Source organism: Zonotrichia albicollis, chromosome 8 (assembly GCF_047830755.1).
Source record: "Zonotrichia albicollis isolate bZonAlb1 chromosome 8, bZonAlb1.hap1, whole genome shotgun sequence".
NCBI lineage: Eukaryota > Metazoa > Chordata > Aves > Passeriformes > Passerellidae > Zonotrichia > Zonotrichia albicollis.
In genome coordinates, this window is record NC_133826.1 from 39,602,515 (window position 1) to 39,621,882 (window position 19,368).

The 19,368-nt window shown below is 49.5% G+C and overlaps 1 protein-coding gene across 1 annotated transcript in view; it reads right to left on the bottom strand.

Moving 5' to 3' along the window:
* Positions 1 to 19,368, bottom strand: part of LOC113460804 (uncharacterized) — a 387,551-nt gene extending 368,183 nt beyond the window's left edge. Inside the window, exon 1 of the mRNA XM_074546610.1 lies at positions 18,603 to 19,368. Within this exon, the coding sequence (XP_074402711.1) occupies positions 18,603 to 19,368 (766 nt within the window). The remainder of the gene's footprint in view (positions 1 to 18,602) is intronic.

A 19,368-nucleotide genomic window follows, 5' to 3' on the forward strand; every position in this document is an offset into this window, starting at 1 on the left:
TTTCAGGGTGTGATGTGTTCTTTCAATGATCGCTTGACCTGTGGGTGAATGTGGAATACCGAACGTGTGTCTGACACCCCATTTTTTCAGAAATTTGTCAAGCACCCTGCCTGTATACGTTGGACCATTATCTGTTTTTATCTCCTGAGGCACACCTAATGCTGCAAATGCTTGCAGAAAATGTCGGCAAGCATGGTCTGCTGTTTCTCCTGCATGTGCTGAAGCAAAGACTGCACCTGAGAATGTATCTACAGAAACATGAACATTTTTGAGCCTCCCAAAAGATGGATATTTCGTGACATCAGCTTGCCACAACTGAAGACTTTGCAGCCCCCGCGGATTAATAGCTCCGGTGGAAGAAGGTGGCTGCACAAACTGACAGTCTGGACAAGCACTAATGATCTCCCTCGCCTGAGTCTTTGTGAGACGAAAGGACTCCATCAGCGCTTGCGCATTCTGATGAAAAAACGCATGACTTAACCTTGCTTGCTCAAAAATGTCCGGCAGTGTTTGCGAAATGGGCATTGTCAACCTGTCCGCTCGAGCATTTCCCTCCGCTAGAAATCCCGGAAGTGTCGTGTGCGCTCTAATGTGTGTGATAAAATACTCTCTTTCCCTGCCCTCTAGCAATGCCTTCAAGCTCGTCAGATAGGAGTATAAAACCCCATTACTGACTTCTTTCAAGAGTGAACCTTCCAATCTCTTGACCACACCCGCAACATATGCGGAGTCTGTCACCAGATTGAGAGGTTGTTTAAACAACTGAAATGCTCGGACAACAGCTGCCAACTCCACAATTTGTGGAGAGCCCTGAACCTTCCTCACATCAGATTCCCAATCCCCTGTCGTTGAGTCTCTCCACGTGATCACTGACTTGTGTGTCTTCCCTGAGCCATCCGTGAACACTGTGATCCCGTCCAAAGGTTCTTCACTTATTCTTGGTTTTGTTTTATAACATATTTGCGATTGCAGTATCTTGTGTTGCGGAAAGTGGATTGTGCAAGTTCCTGGGAATGCCAACAATGCGATTAACAGGTCTTTCGATTGTTGCATCGCCCACTCGAAATAGTCTTGTTTCAAGGGTAACCTGATGGTTGAAAATTCTCTTCCTGCCATCGTCAGCAACCTTGTTCTCGCTTTTATGATGATCTGTGCTGCCATCTCCAAATCTGTAAGAATTGTTTTTGCGGGCCTATGTGGTAGGAAAATCCACTCTATGATTATCAAAGAGTCCTTTTGCGACTCGTCCCATTGGAAGATCAAACCATGGAACTGTGTTTTCTTCCCCAGCACTGCCAACTGAAAAGGCAACGTTGGAACAAATCGATGTGCTTGCCTTTTCTGTATTGCGTCTGCAACTTTCTCCAATTCCTTCTTTGCTTCTTGCGTGAGTGTCCTGGGAGACCGAATGTCTGTGTCTCCTCTCAAAAGATCGAGCAACGCTGGGATGTCGCTGTTTGTGATTCCCAAAACCGGCCTCATCCAGTTGATTTCTCCCAGAAGCTGTTGCAAATCGTGCAGATTGGTGATCTTGGTGCTGATCTCCACTTTTTGAGGCTTTATTGTTCTTTCTGAAATTTTCCACCCTAGATATGTCCAAGGTGCAACCTCTTGAATCTTTGAAATGCTGATTTCAAGACCTGCCTTCTGCACCTCTGCGATCACACAGTCACGAGCTTCTTGCAGCTCCTGTTGTGTTGATGCTGCAATGAGCAAATCATCCATATAATGAATGATCTTTACCTTTGGAAATTTCTTCCGTGCTGGTGCCAAAGCTCGTGCCACGTACCATTGGCAGATCGTCGGAGAGTTTTTCAGACCCTGTGGAAGAATGACCCAATGGTACCGCTGCAGAGTCGTTTCCTTGTTGATACTCGGAACTGAAAAGGCGAATCTCGGAGCGTCATCTGGATGAAGTGGGATACTGAAAAAACAATCCTTGAGGTCAATGACCACAAGCTGCCAATCCCTGGGAATCATTGAGACAGATGGAAGTCCCAATTGAAGCGGTCCCATGTCTTCTATGACGTCGTTGATCTTCCTGAGATTGTGTAGCAATCTCCATTTGCCCGATAGTTTTTTCTTGATGACAAACACTGGAGAATTCCAAGGGCTGTCTGTTGGCTTGATGTGTCCTGCCTGCAATTGTTCTCGGACCAGGTTTCTCAAAGCACTCAACTTTTTCCGCTCAAGGGGCCACTGATCCACCCAAACTGGTTTATTGGTTTTCCATGTCAGTTTCAGTGTGGGGAGTGCTGCAGTGACCCCTACTAAAAATCCACTTCGATCTTCACACCCCATTGTGCCAAAAGGTCTCGACCCCAGACTGTGATCGGCTTTTGGACAATAAAAGGACGAATGACCGCCGTCTTGTCTCCTGGTCCCGTGACAACGACAGAATTCTCACTTTGCAGACATAGAGATGCTCCTCCTATGCCTGAGAGAGAACCCAGTGGCGCGACCAAGCTCCAGCTGCGTGGCCAAAAGATGTATGATATCACTGTTACATCCGCCCCTGTATCGAGCATGCCTGTGATCGCTATTGTTCCGTTCCCGCATGTCAATTGGCATGTGAGCGTGGGTCGGTCTCGACCTATGTGCTTCACCCATGTTGTATGTACTTCAACATGTTCCTTCATAGGGAAACCTTCTTCGTCGAAGATTGACATGACCTCTCCAACTGCGTGTGGCGACAGTGCAAAGGCTCTCGCAACCACAGTGTTTTCTGGTACAGTCAATGGTGGACGAAGTGCTCTTGCCAACACTGTCAATTCTGTATTTTTATCCGCTGAGATAACTGTTGGATAGACAATGAGTCCAAGAATACTGCATTTATCTTGTCCGATTATCAGGAAATCTTGCTTCTTATACGAGTCCCCGCGGACACCTGTTGGTATTTCCGCATGACTTTCATCTAGAAAGCATACTAATTTTGAAGCTGCCAATGTGCACTGTGCCCCTGGTGGGAGGAGGTCTGGGTCACTGTGGAATCGGCTGAGGGTTTTGCTGAGGGCGTCTGCTTGTTGCTCACTGATGATTGCCCCGTCTGCTCTTGCGACACCGCCAGTACTTGTGTCTGAGCGCGCTGGTTCGCGCTCCGCCTTGCGTTTCCCGGATACGGTAACGGATTTCCATCCACGTCTGTTCGGGAATAACATTCTTTCGCAGGATGTCTTCCTCTCCCGCACCGTGCGCAAACTGGCCTTTCCGCCTTCTGTACCGGCGCTGGCGTATGTGTTTGTGCACAGTTCCTTTTCATGTGCCCAAGCTCCCCACATCTATAGCACTGTCCTCTTGGGGGATTGTTCTTTTTCTGCATCGTTGCAAGAACTTTGTTGATGTTCTCATTCTGTTGATGCAGTATTTTTTCCAGCATCTTCTCCAGGGTCTTGTCCTCTGCTTGCTTTTCTGAATGTCCCTTTAATTGATTCTCCCATTCCTCTCTCAATTCATTCTTCACAATCGCTGCGACATGCTGAGGTGTTCCCACCTTGCTGCATGCCTCCACCATTTCTGCCAAGGATGGCCGTCCTGGCATGGCGCTAATCACCCGTTGACAATCCGGGTTGGCATTGCCGAAGGCTAAGCTTTCCAAGAGAGGCCTTTTCGCTTCTTCTATCGTCACCTGTCGATCCACGGCTTGCGTGAGTCGATCGATGAACGACATGAATGGCTCTGTGGGACCTTGCTTGATGCAAGAGAACGGGACTTCTGGAGCTCCTGTTGGTGCGATTTGCATAATTGCCATCCTCGCTGCCTCCTTGATGTCACTTAATACTCTTCGTGGCAGCCTAGCTGCTTGTTCCCCTGGGTTGTCATCTGGAGGATCTCCTGCTAACTGCCCCTCTGTGAGGTTTGCATTTGGCCCGCCTTGGTATCTGTTCCGTAATTCAGCGAGATATTTTCTCCATCTTTTTTCCCAGACAAGGCTTTGGGTGTCAGTGAGAATCATTGCCACAATACTTCGAATGTCATATGGTGTGAGATCATATGTAGCGAATGTCCCTCTTAATAGCTGTTTGAAGTATTGTGAATTCAGCCCAAAAGTTTGAGCTGCCTTCCCTAAATCCTTGAGTATTTCATGACCCATCCTTTCCCACCTCGGGTTCTGTCCCTGGGCATCATATGTCACTGGCATTGTCAGATCCCCTGATCCCGGGAATAAATGCTTTTCTTTTGCCAACGCTTTTCTGATTCGCTTCCAATCCATCGTCTTCACTGGCCCCTGAAATTCTTCTTCTTCTTCAGGTTCCGTTGGAATTTGTATAAATAATGGTGCTGTGGATGTGGTTGGTTCATCACGTCTCATTCTTCGCCTTGAGGTTTTTGGCCTCGCTCCCAAATCCGAAAAGGAAGCTCGAGGATCCCGTTGATGTTTCTTTTTTGTGGTGTCCACTGAATGCAAGAAGCTCTTTGTTGCTTCTGCTGCTGACAGCATCCATATAGGAACCCCTTCTGATGCTGTGATCTTTATAACATTTCCTTCTTGTAGCTGTTCTTCATCTGAGCTTTCATCATCTTCATGAAACCTTGAAGTCGATGGATAATCCCTTTGTTGTGTTGGCATTGCTTTCTTTAAAATGCTTTTCTTTTTATATAATGTTGGGAAAAATTGTTGCATTGTTGCAGTCTCGCCACGAGATGGCGCTGTGGCTCCGCCGATCCAATCCGGCGTGGCGTGCACTTCTGTCTTCCAGCCACCAGATGGCGCTGTCACCGGCTTCCCTGGCTCTTGTGACGTAGCGTACTCTGTTGCTTCACTTCCTGCTGGCGGCCATGTTGGTCGCCTCCCTGTCTCGGACAGCGTGCTTTCGGCTTTTAATTCAGCTGAAATTGGGGTTTGAACACCAGAACGTCTCTCCTGAGGGGGTGAGTCTTGGACTCCAAGGGTTTTGATCAAGGGCACCAAGTCTGGAGAAGGCGGGGGGCCCCGGGATATGAACTTCCTAACGCGGCCCCTCCCCGCCCGGGATGTCACAGGGGGTGTGTCCCGCTCCCGCCCGGGCTGCGCTGTCTGCGTCTGCGGGCTCTCCGAGCCGCTCCCCGTGTCTCCCGAACTACTTTCACTGTCTCCATCTTGTTCCACCCCTGAGATATCTCCCCTTTGGTCTGCCTCTGACTCTGTGTCCTCCTCCTCTGTTCCCGTGTCTATTTCCCCTTTTGCCGGTACAAGCAGCCTCCCTCCCGCCGGCGGCCGCGTGCATTCCGCAATCCTGGCGGACCTGCGCATGGGCTCTGATATCACAACCGCACGCCTCCTACGCCCCCGCATGGCAGCCTTTTGGGGCAGCACAAATTCCCCCTTTTTGCTGCCTGGGTCAGACGCCCCGGCCCCGGTCCGTGACTTTTCCGAGCCCTCGCGAACTCCGCCTGCCGCACACGCCCCCGCATCCCCGCCAGTCGGGGCTATCGCTGCCGCTGCCCCCGGTCCCGAGTCATGCAAAGCCGCGTGAAAACACGTATCCTCTGCTTTTTCTTCACCTGCGCTCCCCGCCTGCTCCGCTGCAGCCTGGCTTCCCTGCTCCGTTGCCGCGGCATCGCGAGAAAGCGCGCCCCCCGGTCCCCTCTCTTTCCCCTCTGCCCCTGAGTCCTCTATGCTCTCTGGGGTTTTTGGACGTTTTGGGGGTTTCCCGGGGTTTCTGGGTTTTGGGACCGGGTATTTTAATAATATTTCTTGCTCTTTTTCTCCAAGAGCATTTTCCTCTTGGCCTTTTAAGGCCAGAGCTAATTTTTTCTTTCCCGGGGCCTTGCCCCCTGCCTCTTTAAGAGAGGCCTCCCCCCCGGACATCTGCTGCGTCTGGGGGTCCTGGAATTTCGTTTGCATAGAAATCCCTTCCAGCATTATTCTTGCAGGAGACAGCAGCTTCAACGCTGTCTCATCTTTTTTAGTAGCTAAGAAATATAAGTGTCTATTTATTTCCTGCCAGAACCCCACTTCAAATAGCAGGCACGTTTCTGCCAGTGGGTAGTTTAGCCTTGCCCATAGTAATAATTGTTTTAATTCTTTCTTTGGAATTCCCTCTGTATACGTTTCAGTCACACCCTGTAGGGCGGACAAAATTTCCCGTTGTTCCTGGGAAAGTGTGCCCCCCATGTTGTTATTTTTTCAGGCTTTCTTACCGAATCTGTCGCCAGAGCAGTCTGGACGTCTCGATCACTGTCCAGCAGATCAGGAGAAGTGGTTCCAGGGCGCCTTCTGGTTCCAATCCGGGCTGTTCTGCTACGATTGTCTTCGGCAGAAACTGAGAGGTGGAATTCTCAGTGACTGCTGGTTTTTTTTTTTGCAGTCTCTGTTAGCTTTTTGTTTTCTTCTTCTCTCTCTTTTTCTTCAGGGCTTTGAAGGTGGTGGTGGTGCCCTCCCCGAAAGGTTGTGGTGGTCAGAGCTCACCCAGTGGAAGCCAAATGCCGGTTTATCTCCCCGAAAGGTTTTGTGGTGGTCTCTGTCCGCCCAGGGAACGCCAAATGTCCGGTTTATCTCGGCTGTTTGAGGGGCCTGGAAGGCCCGGAGGTGGCCTTGGGACAGCCCGTGTGTCGAAGAACGAGAAGAGGTTTCAGTTCTTCTTTCTGGTTTTATGTTTATTAATTGTTTATCTAAAAGATGTTCTTTCAGCCTAACAAAGATCCGCTCAGCAGTCAGCCATGGGCACACTGTGCCGTCCCACGGACCGCCACGTATCTTTATACCCCTAGTTACGTATACAATATTTATCATTTTTCCCCAATACCATCTATTCTTATAGCTCGGTGTACTCTTAGTAATAACCAATCCAAAGGTGCCACCGTGGCCAAAAAAGATGGAGGAGAGGAGGAAGAAGAAGGAGGGCAGGACACACCCAATTCCTCCATCTTACTCCTCTAAACCCCTCTGTACATAAATCCTAAACCCTGTTTCTCACCCTCTAATTAGCTAATCTTTCCACCCTTCACCCCGGTGAGGCCCTCTTATCTTCATAAAGGTGTCGTCTCCCGTGTAGGGTCAAAGTCCTGCCACCAGACACTTCTGGCAACATTCCAGGACTCCCGGGCCCCCCAAGGATGGTCACAGGGGCCCTGCATCCCGGGACTCAAATCCTGAGATCCCACAGAGTCTGTAATCAGATTAAATGGTTCTGAGAACCTTTCAAAAGCCCTAACAACTGCAGCCAATTCAGCAACCTGAGGTGAACCTTCCACCTCAGCAACGTCTGTCTCCCACTGCTGGGTTTGAGGATCCTTCCAAGTCATAACGGACTTGTGGGACCTCCCGGACGCATCTGTAAAGACAGTTAGAGCCCTTTTTAAAGGTCTCCTACTTAGAGCAGTTCTTAATTTTAAAGTAAATTGAACATCTTGTTCAAACAATTTGTGAGTGGGCCGCGCTACCGAAATTTGTCCTGAGTAGGAATCCAGAGCAAACTGCAACACTTCATTTTCTTGAAACAATTGTTCCAGTATTTTCATAGTATTTTGACCTTATTTTAACTCAACTGGAATGTGAATGCACTTAAAATCACATCCTGCTAACTCCCTGATCTGGGTCCTTGCTTTCCGGATCAGTTCTGCTACCAGCTCCTGAGGCTTTGTCAGTCTCTTGGACCTTTTGTGACTGAGGAAAACCCATTCTATGATCAAGAGAGAGTCCCTCTGGTCCCGGTCCTTTTTTGGTGTGTTCTTTGCCTTAGGTGTTTGTTTTTCCTCCCACTGGAAAATAATTCCATGGAGGTGTGGCAACTTATCTAGGATGATAAATTTTGAATGGCAGGTCAGGCCGGCATCGGTGGGCCTGTCTTGTGGACATTGCAATCTGAACCTTTTCTAGAGCTTTCCGTGCCTCTGGGGTAATAGACCTAGGAGCGCCTGGGTCCTCTCCCCCTTTTAATAAATTGAAAAGAGGGGCAAGGTCTTCATTAGTCAGACCAAGCCATGGTCTTACCCAATTCAAAGACCCACACAACTTGTGGACATCCGCAAGGGTCTTGATCTGTCGGATCTCAGGATCTCAGTCCTGAGGTGCCGGGCCACCAAGACCACCCTTGGGGGGCTCAGGAGTCCTGGAATGTTGCCAGAAGTGTCTGGTGGCAGGACTTTGACCCTACATGGGAGACGACACCTGTATGAAGATAAGAGGACTTCACCGGGGTGAATGGCGAAAAGATTAGTTAATTAGAGGGTGAGACACAGGGTTTAGGATTTATGTACAGGGGGGTTTAGAGAAGTAAGATGGAGGAATTGGGGTGTGTCCTGTCCTTCTTCTTCTTCTTCTCCTCCATCTTCTTTGGTGATGGTGGCACTTTTGGATTGGTTATTACTGAAAGTGCACCGGGTAATAAGAATAAATGGTATTGGGGAAAAATGATAAATATTGTACACGTAACAATGGGTATAAAGATAGGTGCCTGCCCGGAGGGCGGCACAGTGTGCTCATGGCTGACTGCTGAGCAGATCTCTGTCGGGCTGAAAGAACATCTTTTAGATAAACAATTAATAAACATAAAAACCGAAAGAAGAACTGAAGCCTCTTCTCGTTCTTCGATACGCGGGCTGTCCCAAGGCCACCTCCGGGCCTTTCCAGGCCCTTCAAACAGCCGAAAACCCGACATTGATCCTTGGATTGATTTCTAGTTTTTGAGGAACAATGGTCCTATTTCCAATTTCTAAGCCCAAATACTTCCAAGGTGGCATCTTTTGAATTTTCTTTTCCTGGAGCTCGAACCCTGCAACAATCAATGCATTGATCGTTAGGTCAAGCGCATGTGTGAGTAGATCATCATTGGGGGCACACACAAGGATATCATCCATATAATGATAGATGATGGCCTTCTCTGCGGCTGCACGCACTGGGGAAAGCAGGGAAGAGACATACCACTGGCAGATAGCTGGAGATACCTTTAATCCCTGAGGAAGAACGGTCCAATGGTACCTTTTCATAGGAGCTTCTAAATTGATAGAAGGGACTGAGAATGCAAAACACGGTGCATCATCAGGGTGCAATGGGATTTGGAAAAAATAATCTTTAATATCAATAACAGCTAATTTCCAATCTTGGGGAAGCATTGTTGGGGAAGGCATACCAGGCTGGGGAGAACCCATATCTTCAATTACATTATTAATTTGTCGGAGGTCACAGAGGAGTCGCGACCTCTTTTTGTCAGCTTTTTGGATGACAAACACTGGAGAGTTCCATGGGGACATAGTCTCCACAATGTGGCCCTTTTCTAGTTGCTCTTCTACTAGTTCTTCAAGCACCTTTATTTTTTGTTTACTGAGTGGCCACTGTTTCACATCAACTGGTTCGTCTGTTTTCCACTTCAGTTTTTGGGTGGGGCACTGTTGTTCAATGACTGCTGCACAAAAATGCGGTGGAGAGTCTGGAATATCAATTGTTACACCCCACTGGGCCATTAAATCTCTCCCTAACAAAGGTTCTGAATAATCTAACACAAATGGACGGATATTTGCCAATTGTCCGTTTGGACCCTCGAATTGAATAATGCTTTTGGATTGTTTTGCCAATTGCAGACCTCCTACACCTCGAAGGTGACCAGCAACATTTTGTAACGGCCAATGTGCTGGCCAGTCTTGTACTGGAATCACTGTGCAGTCTGCACCTGTGTCTACAAGCATCTCAATGCGTTTAGACTCCCCACCCCCACTGACATTGCACCACAATTTGGGTTTATCTCTCCCAATAACTTGGACCCGGGTGACTGTGGGCGCTTGTTTTTCGATATTTTCAGGTAAAGATGGCACAGGGATAGCTTGAGCAACAATTTGTCCCTTGGGAAGAAACAGGGGTGGGTGGAAACAGTGCAGGCTGAGAACAAATTGCTTGGGATCTGATGTTGTCATTCCCGGAGCAATTTCGATCTCTTGTGGTGTGTGTTTGGTGTCCCCAGTGACGATGTACTTACAACGAATTCGGTTCCAAGTACCCTTCTGTTCAGGATTTATAGAGACAAAATGCCAGTCAGTGTCTTTCAGGTGGAGTGACTCTGTCAGCTGCAACCTGTAAGGCTCATTGACAGAAGATGCGGTTAATACAGAATCACTTAAGTCACAACAAAGGTTATTTTGTTTCACTTTCAACAGTGGACTAGCAGACTTGGTCTTTGAAGCACCTGCTTCACTTACACAAATGTTAATATTATCGCGCGCTTGATTTGTTTTGCTACCCTTATTCTCTTGGCCTGCTCTTTTTATGTCTGCACGCCTGGCAGGCGGGCCTCCCTTTTCAGTTTTTTTGTTGTTGACCCCCAGGGAGGGCTTGTAGTTCTCCTCCCCTGCCGTTTCTAAATTCATCAAATTCCCATTTTCAGGGGGCACTGGTTACTCCAGTGCCCTAGGTTGTTAAAAAGCAGGCATGGTTTAGTGGGCTCAACCATTGCTGGTCTCCGCTGCTGCCCAGGGTACTGCTGTGCTGAGGGAAAAGGCGCAGGGCTGGCAACAGCGACACGCTGAGATGGTCTTGGCAGCAGCCTTGGTCTGTTGTCTTCAGCCACAGTCATCACAGGCACTTTCCTGTTACAGACTAAAAGCATATCTTTTAATGTAGGGGGAGGTTCTAAAGGAAGGCTGAGGATTGCCGCTCGACACTGTTCATTTGCATTTGTAAACGCTATTTCTTCTAAAATTGCTTCCCTAGCATTTTCCTTTTTAACCTGTATTTCAATGGCTCTAGTTAGCCTTTCTACAAATTTCACAAAAGGCTCTGATGGTAGCTGTTTAATTTTACTATAGGGCTCCAAAGGCCCCTCAGGTTGGAGGGAAAAGAATGCTTTTTCAGCTGCTTCTTTTACTTTCTCAAGTGTTTCTGCAGGAATTGCAGCAGCTTGGACTGAGGGAGAAGACCATTGGCCTTCACCACAGAGGTGCTCCATGGTGATAGGGTTACCATTGTTGTCTTTTGCTGTGTTTGGATCAGCCTGTAAGCCTGGGAGAGCATCTTTTAGCAGTTGTTTCAATGCTGATTCCCATAATTTGAATTCCGTGGATGTCATGAGACATGAAAAAATTTGTTTTAAATCATGTGGAACCACAACAGTCCTACTTAATTCAGAATTTAAAAGGCCACGGAAATATGGACTGTGTGCACCATATTCTTTATGAGATTTACAGATCTCTTTAATCAATTGTCGTCCAAAAGAACTCCAATTAGCAGTTGGGGCTGCTCCAGCTTGAGCTGCAGGCTGAAACGAAACAGGAGCCAGTGACAACATGGCACCATGCATTGGGTCTGCTGTCCCTTGCTCTGTATCCCTTGAATCAGAAGCATTGGGATCACAGCTACAGGTTTGGGGACAGGCAGTGGGTGTGTCCCCACCGTGGGAACCCGGGGAGGGGGCGGGGAAAGGGAGCCGGCAAGGGGCGGGGAAACCGTGGGAACAAGGGGCGGGGTCAAGGGGCTGGCAGGGGGCGGGGATACCGTGGGAACAGGGGGCGGGGTCACCTGGTGACATCACATCAGCAGACGCCCCCTGGGAGGAGTAGAGGGGCGGAGCTGAGGGTACTGCAGGAAAGGCGGGGGGAGGGGAAGGTGTCACGAGGAACAGGAGGAGAGGGGGATGGGGATGGAATTTTGGAATGCTTAAGAGGATTTTGGGAAGAAGAAGACCAGGTTTGGGAAGATGCCACGTGGCACCCACCATCTTGTGCACCCCCTGGGGACTGGGGGCCATTTTGGACATCACTGCTCTCCGAAAAGCTAACACGTACTCTGGGATTTAGAGGAGGGGATACAGGGGGTTGGGAAAGACACGCAGCCTGGCCAGGGTTTGTGAACAAAACAACTCAGGTATTCTTGCACACTCTGGGAGCCGACTTCCCAATGAGTTTGCACTCTTTAAAATACCAAGTTTTGGGGAAAGAGGTTTAGGGGTTTTAGAGCTAGGAGAAACAGGGAGAGCAGAGGTACATGGCTTTACATTTGGCTTTTTCTCCATTTCCTTTTGTTTGAGCAATGCTGTTCGAATTTGTAAACTCCAGAACACAAATTTAGCTGAGGGCAGTTTGCCAGATTGTCCTAAGGTTATCAATTCATTCCCAACTTTATCCCAGAATTGAATATTGTGGATTTCTTCAGGGGAAATGTTTGGGAACTGCAGAAAAAGCCATCTTATAAACTGTTTCAATTTTCCTTTAGAGAATTTCACATTACTCTTGACTAAAATGCTAACAATATTATAATACACTCCCCTTTTTACAATGCTAAGTTTGGAACCCATGTTAGATGTAAAAAGCAAAGTACTTAATTCCGCCTGACCAAAAACAAAGCTAAAATCAGCTACCAATTTCTAAAAAAACCACAGGTAGAAAGCGATAACGAGCAGACAAAAGCTTCACAATGCAGCTGTATATACTGCTTTTAAAATTCCCGGGCAGCAGCAGCAGGGCACGCCCTGCCGAGCCGAGGCAGAAACAAAGCCTCCCCCGCGGTGGAATGCAGCCCCGCCGCGGAGCAGAGACAGCAGCCACTCCACGTGGCAAGCCGAAACCGGGACGCCCCCCCCGCCGCCGCGTGTGCAGAGAGCACTCCCGACCCCGCAGGTCCCCCGGCCACGTGGAAAGAGAGCCCCCCCCTCCCCCGCAAAGAGAAAGAGAAAGAGAGTCTCCTAACACGTGTCTGAGCACGCTGCTGAGCGTGGGGGGGGAAGGGCAGAGAGCGATCCCGCTCCGGCGCGAATTCTAAAAAACAGTGAAACACGCAGCAGGAAAGCTAACACTAGAACGCTATGAATTCTCGTCTGTGGGGCTGCGCAGCCAAAAATGCAAAGGCAAAAAGGAACAGAACTCGCGGCAGAGTCTGTTTTTGAGCTTCTGCTCTACCAAAAGCAGAGATACTCACGTGAAATGGAAGCTGTAGGCTGGGTACAGGCAGGTCTCCACCGGAAAAGGACCTCTCTCTGGGTGCAAGAGAGGCTCCCCTTTTCTTCCTCTGGAAATCTGCTCACCACAATGAAGCTGGGCTTTCCAGAAGGCACTGAACAGTCCACGAAACTTTTTGTGGGAATATTCCCAAAGTCTCTAGCTGGGAGTCTTGAAGCCAGGCTCCTTTCAGCTGGATGCACGGCTGCCAGAGCTTCTCTGAGGAACTGCGAGTCCGTCTTCGGGCTGCGAGGTCACTTCGCCCACCCACAGGAACGCCAATATATTTTGGAATATGTATCCCAATATAAACAGTTAGATGGTGCCTAGGCCGGTTCTGACCCTTGCTGCTGGGCCAAAGGCAGCACTGTGGTGTTTTACCCCAGAGATACCTTGGCTGGCGGCAGAGTGCAGCGGGGCACAAGACAGGACTCCGTTCTCCTCAGGAGAGAGAGCTTCTGGCGATAGTGGAGAGAAAGGGAGTGGATTCTGCTAGAAGGTTGCCAGATGTTTATTCCATTGGTACAGAGATGTCTGCACTGGGCCACTGCTGCTAACAGAATCGAGGCCGCATGGTCTCATTAACATTTTAAACTCAGGGCAGGGGAAGGGGAGGGGACAGGTGAGCCACCAAGCAGGTGAAGGGGCAGGGTCTCAAGGGACTAGGGACACCTATCACACGACGCCTTGCTGGTATGTTAGCCTGATTGACAGGGCACACTCAGCGAGGGGCGAGGGGGAAGGGAGAAGGTAAAACAGGATATTGCAACACACCACAACAGCTGCTTTGCTCTGGCCCTTTGGGATTATGTGGCCCAACAGAGCTACAATGATGTCCTTGGTTCCACAAGGCTCTACAGTGTCAAAATGGTCCCTTGGATCCATGGTGCTCTGCAGTGTCACAATGGCCCCTTTTCACAAGGCTCCCAAGTGTCACATTGATCTCCATAGGAAGGAAACCACGGAGCCTCCATGCTTCAGGAGTTGATGAACAGCAACCACCAGAGGCAAGGCAAGCCTGACCTGTCTGTCCTGGAAGGTTTGGATGGAGCAACTCTTGGACATTTGAAATTATGAATGTGGAGTCCTAATTTAAAACATTTGTGCCTGGAGAAGAGAGATGGAGTTTTTTCATGAACACAAATGCACAGAGCCCTCTTCCAGTGTTTGGAAAATAGGTGAGTGCTGCCATTTAGGAGTTAAAGATCAGCCAGACTTGTCTGTCCTGGCAACTTTTGTCTGCGAGCAATCTTTTATTACATAAAAATTTGGAGGCGGAATCCTAATTTTGGCCATGGATTCCTGGAAAAAATGGATATTTCTTTTCCATGAAAAGAAGACCCCAGAGCCCCAGTGTTTCAGGGGCAGATGGAAGTGGCCTTCCACATTCCATGGTCAGCCAGACCTGTCAGGTGACTGGTGGGAGGCCATGGCAGCTACACCTATTTCATGTTCCCTTGGTTCCACAGGGCCCTGCAGTGTCACAATGGCTCCTTGCTTCCATGAGGTCTTGCAGTGCCACAATGGTTCTCTTGCTTCCATGAGGCCTTCAGGTGTCATGGCCCCTTGACAACACAAATCCTTTAGGATCTTATTGGTCTCCATGGTTCCACAAGTCCCGACAGTGACATAACGGTCTATTGGTTCCATGAAGCCTCGCTGTGTCCAATGGCCCCTAGGTTCCATTGGGGGCAAGTAGTGCAACAATGAGTCTTTTGGTTCCTTAAGTTCCCATAGTGTCACAATGGCCCCTTCCTTCCATGAGGGCCTCCAGAGTCACAATGGTCTCCATGATTCCATGGGGCCTTGCAATGTCACAATGACCTCCATGGATCCATGATGCCCCACATGATCACAATGGCCCTTTGGCTCCATGAGGCCCTGAAATGCAACAATGGCCTCAAGGTTCCACAAAGCCCTGCTGCTTCACACTTGCCCCTTGGGACCATGTGGCCCAACAGGGCCACAAAGTTGTCCTTGGTTCCACGAGGCCCCACAGTGTCACAGTGGCCCCTTTGATCCATGGTACTCTGCAGGGTCACAAAGTTCCCCTTGGTTCCACAAGTTCCTAAAGTATAACAGGTTCCACAAAGGCCTGCAGTGTTACCATGGCCCACTGGTTTCAAATCTTCCACTGTGTCACAATGGTCTCCATAGGAAGGAAACCACCAAGCCCTAGTGGCGCAGGGGCAGATGAGAGGCAGTCACCAGAGGCCAAGGCTACCCAGACTTGAATAGTAGAGGCAGATTTTGTCTGGGAGTAACCCTTGGATATAGAAAAATTTAGATGCAGAATCCCAGTTTTGGCCACGGGTGCCTAGACAAGAAAGACACTTCTTTCCCATAGGAATAAAAGCACGGAGTCCCAGTGCTTCACGGTCAGATGGGAAGTAGCCCTTGACATGTCAAATTCAGCGGGACCTGTCAGACAGCCCCCAGGAGGCCAAACCAGGCAGACCTGTTCCATGTTCCCTTACCTTCATGGGTCCTAACACTGTCACAATTGTCTCCTTGATTCCATGAGGTCTGGCAATGTCACAATGGCTTCTTGGTTTCATGAGCCCCAACAGAGTCACAAGGATCCATTGGCCCCACACAGACGCACTGTGAAACAATGGCTCCTTGTTTCCATTTTAAATCAATCACAATCAAACTACAGTTTGATCATTGATCCTTGCTTCCTTAGGGCCGGTGATTTACACAATGGTCTCCTTGATTCCATGATTCCTGGATTGCAGAGTCTCACCATGATTTCCTTGGATCTCCATTGTCACAACTGACCCATGGTTCCATGAGGTTCCGTAGTGTCACCGTGGTTGCTGTCAGAGGCTGAATGAAATTGATGTCCTGAGACACCTTGGGATGCTCAGAATGCCCGTGTGGGGCAGGGCCTGGTTAGGCCTTGGTTTGTGGTGGGACAGAGCCCTGCCCCCAGCCCTGGCCTGGCAGAGCTGTCAATCACACAGCAGGAGGTGATGCTGATCCAGTTCTAATTAGCCCAGCTGTTAATCAATCAATCACACACTAGCAGCTGGTGCTACCCTGCCTCTGGTTGGACTAGAAACTAGCAGTCCCACCCGAGGGGTGGGCCCATGAAGTCCCAGGGGCTTAAAAGCTGGAGCACAAGGCCAGCCTGTGGTTTGGATTCTGCCTTCTCCTGGTGTTCTTTTGTTAATGATGTTGGAACCCCAGTAGTTGGTCCCTATGTGTGTGTCTTTCTATTGATTTTCTGTCTTTCTGTTGTTTTTCATTTCTTCTCCTTCTAATCCTACTTTCCTGGAACATTTTTGGGTAACATCACATGTTAAGAGTTTCTAGGTTAAATGTGTGGGAATCCAAGGCACGGGGAATATTTCTCTGTCTGCTCTGAGGGTTCTGAGCCCCCAGAGAAACACTGCCTTTCACCTTCGCCCATGGAGAGGACTTCCAGGGCTTTGAGACAGATTAGAATTTATCAAAGTGTGAAATAAATGAAAAGGTTCTATACTATGTCCCTTGGGTGAGAAATTTATGTTTTGGGATTTTTAAGGGTTGTCTAGATAGGAAGCAAGATGGAGGAATTTGAATGTAGTTCCTTTCATCGTCTTCATCTACTCCATGTTCTGCAGTGTTGGTGGCACAGAGTCATTGGTAAAGGAAAGCACAGTGCAGAGATCATATAGACAGTCAAGGGATGAGTTATTGGTCGATAAGGAGAGATAATATATATTTTAAGAGTTATTTGGATGAGATAACTTTTATTGACCTTAAAACCGAATATTTTGGGGACATTTTGAGGTGTTCTTGCAGCATGCTGAGCCTGATGTGGACAGCAATGCAAAACTTGAGATAAGATATCAATAAACTAGAAGCTGAAGACCAAAAAGGTCCTGTGCATCTCCTTTTACCTGGCACTGAACTGCTCCAGGAAGGTTTCCCCCATCCAGGCAGCCCCCAGAATTGCCCAAAGTAAAACAAACATCAATAACTGGTACACTGACAATATTTATAATAGGTTGTTTTTTCCATAAAGTTGTTTACTGAAGGGTGTTGCCTTAATTGGCCAATCATGCGAAATCTGTTAATTAAATGACCAATGAGGTCCACCTGTAGCAAAGCAAGGTATTAAAGAAAAGTATTGAAAAAATAGGTGGCTTTTAGCCCTTAGACATCTGATCCGAGTCTATGTAATCTCAAATTCAACGGTGACATTTGGGGATCCTTTCTGCACTTTGTCAGCCAACAGGAGCTTTTCTAATAAACTTTGCTTGAAGCTCCCACTGTGCCCATGACAGGAACCCCTGTGAGTGTCTGGGACATCCCAGCTCTTTGGCAGCCTGGGGACTCCTGGGATTTCACTGGGGAGCCCCTGTGCGTGCCTGTGACAGATCGGTGCCTTTGCAGCCCAAGGTCCCCTGGTATGTCACCATAGAATGGCTGTGACTGCCTCTGACCACAGGGCTCTTTACCATCCCCAGAAACCCCTGGGAAGTGTCCATGGAGCCCCTGTCTGTGCCTGTGGCATTCCAGCTCTGGAACAGCCTCGAGACTCTTGGAAGGTCCCCATGGAACCCCTCTGAGGGCCTGTGACAAATCTGATCCTTAGCAGGCAACCATCACCAGGACCCTGTTGCTCTGGTCAGTTTCCATGGCAACCATCACAACTGCCCTGTTGCTCTGGTCAGTTTCCATGGCAACCATTACCAGCCCCCTGTTGCTATGCTCAGTCCCTTGGCAGCTCCATGGAGACCCCATGCCAGGGCAACCATTTGCAGCCCCATCTCCAGGCTTATCTGGGTTCATGGGATCCTGGAACCACAGAACTGGCTGAGCTGGGAGGGACTCATCAGGATCCTCCAGTCCAACTGCTGGCCCTGCACAGGACACCCCAACAATGCCAGCCTGGGCCTGGCAGCGCTGTCCAAACGCTGCTGCAGCTCAGAGAGCCCTGGAGCTGGGACCCTTCCCTGGGGAGCCTGGGCAGGGCCCCAGCAGCCTCTGGGCAAAAACCTTTTCCTGACATCCAACCTGAGCCTGCCCCGACTCAGCTGCAGCCGTTCCCTCCACTCCTGTCCCTGGGCACCAGGGGGAAGAGGTTCCCACAGCCCCAGCCAGGGACCCGCTCCCAAGGCTGTTGCCATGGCCACCAGGGCTGGGACCAGCTGGGATGCTCGGTTTCCACAGGCTGGGCTTCAGGAATGGGGTACCCCAATTTCTGCTCCCACTAAAACCGCGCTGCCCTCCCAACTCTTGTGGAAAGCACAAAAGGCAAAGATCCTGGGCTGGGATAAAAACCATTTATTGGGAACAGCAACGAGATAAGGAACAAACAGGAATAAAAACAATATTGATAACAGAAGGGATAAGTAAAACTATTTGCAGAGAAAACTAAAACATCAACAATTGGCTCTTCACGGCAATGTATTTCCTCCTGTCTGCAAAGGACACCCTTCTCCCTGGGGTGAGAAAGAGTCCTTTTCCTGCCCCGGGCAATGTTCTGAGGTAGGAGTAAATGTAATGACAGGGCCATGGCCAGACCCTCATGTTCTTCCATCCCACATCATGTCATTGGCAGGGGCAGGAAAAGGGACAGGTGTCTTCCTAACATGGATCATGGGGAACATGGATCACCAGGGCTCTTTCCAATATGGGTCCTCCAATGAGGGATGAAGCTGGAGCTGGGCATGAAGCCCTTCTGCTGTTGTGGCACTGATAGAACGTCCCTTACCGGTGCTTCCATTCGTGATTGGTCAAGTCAGAGCGCTGGGTGAAACTCTTCCGACACTGGAGACACTCGAAGGGCCTCTTCCCTGTGTGGATGCACTGGTGCCTGATGAGGGTGAACTTATGCTTGAATCCCTTCCCACAGTCAGGGCAGTGGAAGGGCCTCTCCTCTGTGTGAATCCGCTCATGCAGACGGAGATTTGAGCTGGTCTGAAATCTCTTCCCACAGGTGGGGCACTGGTAGGGCCTCTCCCCAGTGTGGATGCGCTGGTGGATGATGAGGTGGGACTTGCGCTTGAAGCCCTTCCCACACTCAGGGCAGCAGAAAGGCCTCTCCCCAGTGTGAATGAGCTGGTGCCTGAGGAGATCAGAGCTTGTCTGAAAGCTCTTCTGGCACTCGGGACACTCGTAGGGCCTCTCCCCAGTGTGGATGCGTTGGTGGGTCACAAGGGTGGACCTGTAGCTGAAGCCCTTCCCACACTCCCCACACTCGTAGGGCCATTCCCCAGTGTGGATCATCTGGTGGCAGATCAGGGTGCTGTGCTGCCTGAAGCTCTTCCCACACTCTGAGCACTTGTAGCGCTTCTCCCCATCATGAAGCTGCTCACGAACCACCAGCTCTGTGCTCTGGCTGAAGCTTTCTCCACCTTCCTGACTCAGGGTGGGTCTTTCCTCCTCAGCGCCCCTTGGGCTGGGTTTGGAGCCCCTCTTCCTGTGGAATCTCCGGGAATTATCCTCCCCATTGAATTCCTGTGTCATGGAGCTGCTCAAAATGGCCTCTTCCTCCAGGTTCTGCCGTGGGGATTTGCCCTCCCTGGTCTCCAT